Source organism: Octopus bimaculoides, chromosome 3 (genome assembly GCF_001194135.2).
Source record: "Octopus bimaculoides isolate UCB-OBI-ISO-001 chromosome 3, ASM119413v2, whole genome shotgun sequence".
NCBI lineage: Eukaryota > Metazoa > Mollusca > Cephalopoda > Octopoda > Octopodidae > Octopus > Octopus bimaculoides.
Window position 1 is genome coordinate 98,543,414 of NC_068983.1, and position 7,865 is coordinate 98,551,278.

The 7,865-nt window shown below is 37.8% G+C and overlaps 1 protein-coding gene across 1 annotated transcript in view; it reads right to left on the bottom strand.

Annotated features, from left to right (window-relative positions):
- Nucleotides 1–275: 275 nt before the first annotated feature.
- Nucleotides 276–7,865, bottom strand: part of LOC106877403 (uncharacterized) — a 47,523-nt gene continuing 39,933 nt past the window's right edge. Inside the window, exon 3 of the mRNA XM_052966344.1 lies at nt 276–2,056. Within this exon, the coding sequence (XP_052822304.1) occupies nt 2,042–2,056 (15 nt within the window). The 3' untranslated portion in view covers nt 276–2,041. The remainder of the gene's footprint in view (nt 2,057–7,865) is intronic.

The window sequence follows — 7,865 nt, forward strand, 5'->3', positions numbered from 1 at the left end:
TTTGCTCCATGCCATGTGGTAACTTACCAAAGTTAAATTCCCTTATGAACAAGGTTCTTCTCTAATGAGGAAAATTTCAACCAAGACCAAAAGTCTAAGAGGAGAAATGACAGATGGTTATGTGAGGACCTTTCTGATGTCCCCAGAGTGATGTGCATTAAAATTCTAGCTACTGCATGGTGAGTAACAAAAATCATGCCATGCCACCTTTCCACAGAGGTCTTACAATTAATGCTGTTGGATACATTTAGTTGCTGAAGACAGTTGTTAAGCCCTGAATGGATTAAGTACATAGAAGAGCCCATGCAACCCAAGAATGGATGTCAAACAATCTTTATGATCATGTAACACCACACTTTATAACCTCCAAATTTACCACATTTAAATCCCATGGACTACTATGTTTGGAGTGTTGTTGAATGGAGACTAATCACCATCCTCATAATACCGTAGTTTCTCCTGAAGGCTGCCATTGTCCAGATGATGACTAAAATTAATAGAGACTATTTAGTACAGGCATATCAATGATTCTGGCCCTACACTGAAGCAGTCATCACAGCTTGAGGTCAATTCATAGAATAATATAAGAAAGCTTATGCACAAATTTTTATTAAATATATTTAGTATATTCTACATTAGAGCAGTCTTATTAATTTACCATGTATGCCCTCAAATACCTTTCACATCATTTACTTTCTGTCCACTCTCCCATGCTGGCATGGCTTGTAGGAAGATTCATTGAAGAACCATTTTTACAGCTAGATGCTTTTCTTGATGCCAACCCTTATTTGTTTTTTTCAAATTAGGAACTTTTTATTCTGATGGTCTTCAGAACCACAGAGCGACAAGAGGCATTGTTTATCAGGAATGTAAACACATCACTGTTCAGCTCAAGCAGTATAATGCAAGGACTCATGGAGTACAAACATACACACATACATGCAAATGTATGTGTGTGTGTAATGCATTTAAGCTATCTGTTGCCATTACTGAAAGCTTTAAGAGCTCATCATACCCAAAGTTGTCTTACTGTGTGTCATTTCACCTCTCAAATATACATCCACCAACATTATTTGCTTAATACATAGACCCAATGCTGGGTCGATCCATCCTTTTGACAGATATTGATTTTGTCCTGCTGAGTATCTTTCAGCCCTGCTCACCAGATAAGCTACTGGGTGGTGAAGTGCTAATTTAATTGCCGATAACCTGACCATGTAACAGGTTGTACTGGCTTATATATATTAATACTCAGGGTGAAGTGACAACATATATGCATACATACACACATCCATATATATATGGATGGATGACTCTCAATTGATGATGGAGTTGTAAGGATGCCTTCAAGATATATGGGCTGGCTTGGGCATCTTAAACCTGGCAGACCTTATTATTCTTCAGGCTTGAATGATGATGATGATGGAGGAGGAAAAATCCTGGTACTGGCCTGAAACTTCTTGTGCCAAGCTTGACAGAATAGAAGGCAAAGTCAACCTTGGCAGGATTTGAACTTAGAATACAGAATTTCAAGACAAACACTACAAGGCATTCTATCCAACATTCTAATGATTCCGCCATTTCACATTTATAACTAGACTACCCATGACCCACTGGGTCACTGACAGTTCAAGTTATAAAACATAAAAGCTGATTTCAACATTGCATTGAAATTAAAGTCAATTTTATGATGATTCATTTAAATATTTCAGTTCATTTGTGTCATCATAGGTCTGGTTTACAAGTTTGTGTTTCAAGCATCCAATTCATGATCTTTCCTGCTTTTGTCTCTTTTCCTCTGTTCCACCAGATGCTCAGCTCTCCGAGTTTCAAATTCTTGATCTCTCTTGCTTCTGTCTCTTTCCCTCTATTCTGCCAGATGCTCAGCCCTTCCTTTATCAGTCTCATCAATCTTTCTATTTCCATGCCTGTCCCAATCTTGTTGTTGGTGTTCACCACTATCTTGCTTACCTTCTTTGGCTCTCCTTAGCTGCACACTCTTCCCACTATATGTAGACCAACCAGGTGTGTTCTTCCTTCCTCATTGAGGCATGATCTAAGAATAAAAAATCATATTCATCTTAGAAAAAATTCCTATTATCTCAAAAAATATTTTTTTAAATCAGCATTTAAAAATATTTCTAAACAATTAAAATAGTATCTGCTTAAAGAAAGCTTAATATAAATATTTACTTTACAAACAACTCATATTTTTCGAATCATATTCACTTAAAAATACTTATAATGATTGAAATATTGTCTGTTTAAAGAAATCTGAAATATAAATACTCATTGTACAAACAATTTGTACTTTTTAGGGTTGTATTACTTTCGGAGTATTTTCCCATTATGTGCCATTTAGGCTATTTAAGAAGGTCCCCCCCACCCAAAAAAATGTGTATCTTGGGAATCCGTGGTCTGATTTATGTGAAACTTATTCTATGCCGTTTGTATTCACATTTCAGGGGTACCTTACTTTCAGAGTATTTTCCCATTATGTGTCAGTTTGGCTCATATTAAATTACAGACAAGCACGTACACAAGCAAGCACACAAGCAAGCAATCACAAAGTTTTAGTAGTATATAGATATATGTATGTGAGTGTATATACATCAATAGCATTTAGTATCCATGTTTCCTGCGGGCATGGATTGAACAGTTTGACCAGATCTGACAGGTCCAAGGACTGTATCATGCTCCACTTCCTACTTTGGCATGGACACCCTTTCTAATGCTAAGTGGACACCTTTTCTAATGCCAACTACATTACAGTGTGTACTGGGTGCTTTTTACCTGACAACAGCATTTAGAAATGTCAACATACATCTTACAAAACTACAAACTCCAACAGAAGTGGCTTTATGCAAGATGAAGTATGAAATGTAAAGTATGAATGAAGGGACCAATGGAGGGAACAGGAGCTACATGACGACATAGAAGGAAAGGTGGGGATGATCAGAGTAGTGCAGGGAAAAAATAAAAATAGTGGTGATGAGCTGTCTGGATTGACCTTGACCTTCAAGGAACAAAATGAGTAGACATGAAGTGCGGGTAGGGGGACAGAACGATAAGTGCAGATGGGTAGAGGTTGCAAGAGTATATGGGAGAGTGAGAGATGTGGAATAGTGGAAGAAAGTGAATATAATGAATAAAGAACAAATTTTGAGGAGTGAATGTAGTAAATGTTGGACAGGGTGCAGGGTAACCAATGATGCATGGGGGTGAAGAGCAACAGAATAGTAATATTGGGGTACAGTAGACAAAAGAAGGATGAGAGAGAGATGGAGAGAGAGAAAGAGAGATAGATGATATGTGACTGGGTAGGTTGCAAGAATATGGGATGGAGAGAGATAGGCATAGTGCATTGAGAAAGAGAGAGAAAGAGAGAGAGATCATGGTGAAAAAGGAGGGAAAATTTGGTAGTTCAGCCATGTGATTGATGTAAAATGTGGGTGGAGAAAACTGTATTAATGGCTGAAGGATAACTAACAATGAAATGATTTGGGGCAGCAAGAATGATTAGTGGCTGCAAGGAAACACTGCAGCTAGAGAGATGATAGTGGGAATGTCTTGAGAAGAAAACTGGACAAAAGGCTCAGTTGTGTGCATGTGAGATATATATATATATATAAATATATATATATATATATATATTTATACACACATATACAGACACATACAGCACTTCTAGAACTTTCTTTCACTGAGTTGGGTGGGTTTTCTTGAGAATCACATATCACCAGTCATCCTAGTCCCTTGACATCTGCATGAGGTTCAAGGTCCTGAGTTAGCCTTCACCACTTTGTCCCATGTCTTCCTGGGGTCCCTTCTTCCACAAGTGCCATCCACATTGAGTGGGCAACTCTTCTTTCTTCAGTTGTCTTCATCCATACACAAATCCATACCAGTGCAGCAGTTTTCTTTCTTGCATACTGCATCAGATTCCTCTTTTGCCCAGTTTTTCTCTCAATACATTTGTTCTATGTCAGTCATGCCCACTTTCAATACACAGCCAACAGAACATGCTCACTTCATTTGTTTCCTGTCTTCTCAAGTCCTCTGCATTCAAAGCCTATATCTCATTATCATGCAGCATTGCAATTCTAAAATCTATCTACAGTGTAACAAGGCTGACCCTTTGAATTACAGGCACAACAGAAACAGGAAAAAAGAGCGAGAGAAAGTTGTAGTGAAAGAGTACAGCAGGGTTCGCCACCATCCCCTGCTGGAGCCTCATGGAGCTTTAGGTGTTCTCGCTCAATAAACATTCACAATGTCCGGTCTAGGAATCAAAACCGCAATCCTATGACCGCGAGTCCGCTGCCCTAACCACTGGGCCATTGCGCCTCCACTATCATTCCACCACCACAATGCTTTCAGGCAGGCTGTGCTTTGCCTCAGCCTCATATATAATCTGTAGCTCTAAGTATGTTATTTTGCAGAAATTCTCACTTGTCATCTATGCAACTGATATCAAAATCTTTCTCTCTATAGTAATATGCTTCGATTAGAATTTCCCTAAAATCTATTCTCACTTGTGGGGTCTTTTAATTTCCATATCTTTCTTTTCCATATCACCCTTTGCTTTTGTGTCTGCCTAGTTCTGACTCTGAAGTCTCTCATCACTTATTTATATTACATAGTGCATTCTTTACCAGGAAAAGTTTTGATGCTTACAATAGTCTTTCTGTACTGTTTCCTAGTGGGAATATAATCTTTCTGACTTGTGTGTTTGCCAAATTGGTAGGTGATAAGGTGATTGGATGGTTTCCTGGAGTGAATCTAGCAAATTGTTGGAACAGTTGCATCACAGCAGAATTCCAGAAGCCTTACATCCTCCCCATTTCTTGAATGATATCCATATCCTCCATATACGTCACAGAAGGCATCAATGTGGTGGCCGATTTATCTGTTGAAGTTACTGACCATGATGATGAAGTCACTGTCAATCATCATTGGGGTAGTTTGCAGTAGAGTCTCATAGCAGAGGTCCTTCTGTGTTTCTGTCTATTCTGCCTGTGAGGCATATTCAGAGATTAAGAAATTCCTGTTGAATTGCCTATAACTTGACCTATCTTAATTATTCAATTGCACACCCTAACTAAATTACTTTATCTATTCATTTCTCAGCTAGCAGTTTGCCTACTCTACTCCTACTGTTACTATTACTCACCCAGAAGAATTTGTATTATTATCTCTTTTCTGTAAGAAGTTTTGGCTGAGGTTCCTTTCCATCTTATCTCTTGCACATAACACACAACCACTCATTTCCATCATTTCTACAATCTCACCAGATTTACCTCTCACCATATTTTTCTGTATGGTTGTAGCCCACAAGTTTTAGAACCTACAGGAAGAAGGGTTATATCTTTGGTGGGAAGGCTGTTTGGTTGCTGGTCCATTACTGCTTGATGATATCTGCACTGTGAGGAATAAGAAAAACCACGCTGTGATTTGTCAACAGGTGATAGTTTTGCGCACATTATTATGTTTGTCCCCTCTTTTACTTTGACATCGTTCATTCATTCTTCAATACTTGCTGTATCTTTTATAAAAGGGTGCCATTTACAACTATTATCAATAAATAGTAAGTATCCCTGACGTCATTAGCATTACTGATGTTATGGGTGTTTACTATGATTTTTTTATTACTGCAGTTGGCAGAATGTTGATAAGGAAGGGGTGTTGAGAAGGAAGGGGTGTTGAGAAGGAAGGGGTGTTGAGAAGGAAGGGGTGTTGAGAAGGAAGGGGTGTTGAGAAGGAAGGGGTGTTGAGAAGGAAGGGGTGTTGAGAAGGAAGGGGTGTTGAGAAGGAAGGGGTGTTGAGAAGGAAGGGGTGTTGAGAAGGAAGGGGTGGAGGATCTGTATCTGGTACATGAAGTTTATGATCTATGCATAGATCATAAAGGGGTGTCTATCAGGCCTTTTTACTTCTCAGGGAAGAAAAGTAAGAATGAAAGATTTCTGATGTAGGTGGTGAGATTGGGATTAGATGGCTGCATCACAAGTGAGTGGGCCCTAAACTTCCATGACAGAAAAAGGATATTAAAGAAAATAGGAACATATTGATTAAAGTGGGGGCTAAAAGGGCAACTTAAACATTAGAATGTAAAGTAGTCAATGAATGTGACAAAAATTAAAGATAGTTTAGAACTTGGTATTACTGGTTACTTGATGAGAGTTATGTATGTATGTTGGTTAAGAATTTGATTAACTACATCTTTGTGTGGGGAGAGATGAGAATTGAGAAATGTCCTGTGTTCATGCTTGGAGAAGTGCATTGTAGACAAAGTGATTCTTTTTAACTCGAGGTTGAGATGCAACCAAGAATTCTGTTTGTCCATCTTCACTGGGACCTCTCAACCTCTGCTACATGTGTTGTGCAGGTTGTACATATCCTGTCCCTCTCCCTACAAGATCTTGGCACAAATCTCAGTTTGTAACCATCAACTGTATGATTGCAGCTGAAATACTATTAGTCAGAATCCAGAGCAAGTCATCTGATATACTGTGGCCTATTTCTCATTACTGAACTAATGCGGTTTCAAATCTAAGCCTGACTACAATAGGAAAACAAGAAATTTGATGCTTATCTTTGCATGCTTTTATTTCTTATGGCTGTCTGATAGGAGTGGAATGGTGAAAGTGATAAAATTCATAGAACATGTATTATAAGGAGTAGGAAAGAGAGAGAGAGACAAAAAAATTAAATGTATATAGATTTACATATCATATGCATGTATGTGTGTGTGTATGTGCATGTGTAAATGTGTGTTACATAGAAAATGAAGGCTCCTGGTTGTTTAATATGCTAGTGTGAATAACAATTATTGTATTTGTGATGTACTTGTTTGACCAGTAGCTTGATCTGACTAGGTGTATTGAAATACATCATAGAAGAGATGTGATAGCCATTTAAAAATGTATTGTTATATTCACGATGTACTGTTATATTGTTATATTCATCATTATCTTCACTTGTGTTTGTTTTTTTCTTTTTTTTTCTATTATATTATATACTATTAAGTGTAAAAAGAAAAAAAAAATGGAGATGAAAGTGTCAGTGACAAGGTTATAGAAATACAGCAAAATCTTTTGACCCATTATTATTAAGCAAGCAATGAAGGCAGTGAACTGGCAGAATCATTAGCACACTGGGCAAAATGCTTAGCAGCATTTCGTCTATCTGCATGCTCTGAGTTCAAATTTTGCCAAAGTCAACTTTGCTTTTCCTCCTTTCAAGGTCGACAAATTAAGTACCAGTGAAACACTGGGGTAATGTAATCAATTAGTCTTCTTACCACAAATTTCAGGCCTTGTGTCTTTAGTAGAAAGGATTATTATTATTATTATTATTATTATAAATATATGCGTATATCCATACATATATGTACATACCTACATCTATATGTATACATATATGCATATATGGGTACAGGACATAAAAAAAACGTTAAAAACAATGAGAAACGAAAACATAGAAAACAAACTTTTTTTGAACAACAAAAAAACAAACAGAAATGAGACATCCAGGCAGTTGAGGGCATATCTGGGAGGGCCACTATGAAAAGCAGTGGTCCCAAGACAGTGCCCTGTGTAACACCGTTCACTATTTGTGTTTTCATTGAGGTGGCTCCATTGGCCACTACTGCCTGACTTCTATCTTTCAGAAAGTCATGTAACCACACTCCAAGTTTTCCAGCTATGCCGAGATCATGCAGTTTGTGGCATATCATACCATGATTCACTGTATCAAAAGCTTTTGGAAAATCAAGGTTGATTTGAGTTGTTATTTTCTTCAAGGAATGCGATTACTTTCCCTCTGACTATCCGTTCCATGACTTTGCTGAGAGATTGGCCTTATAT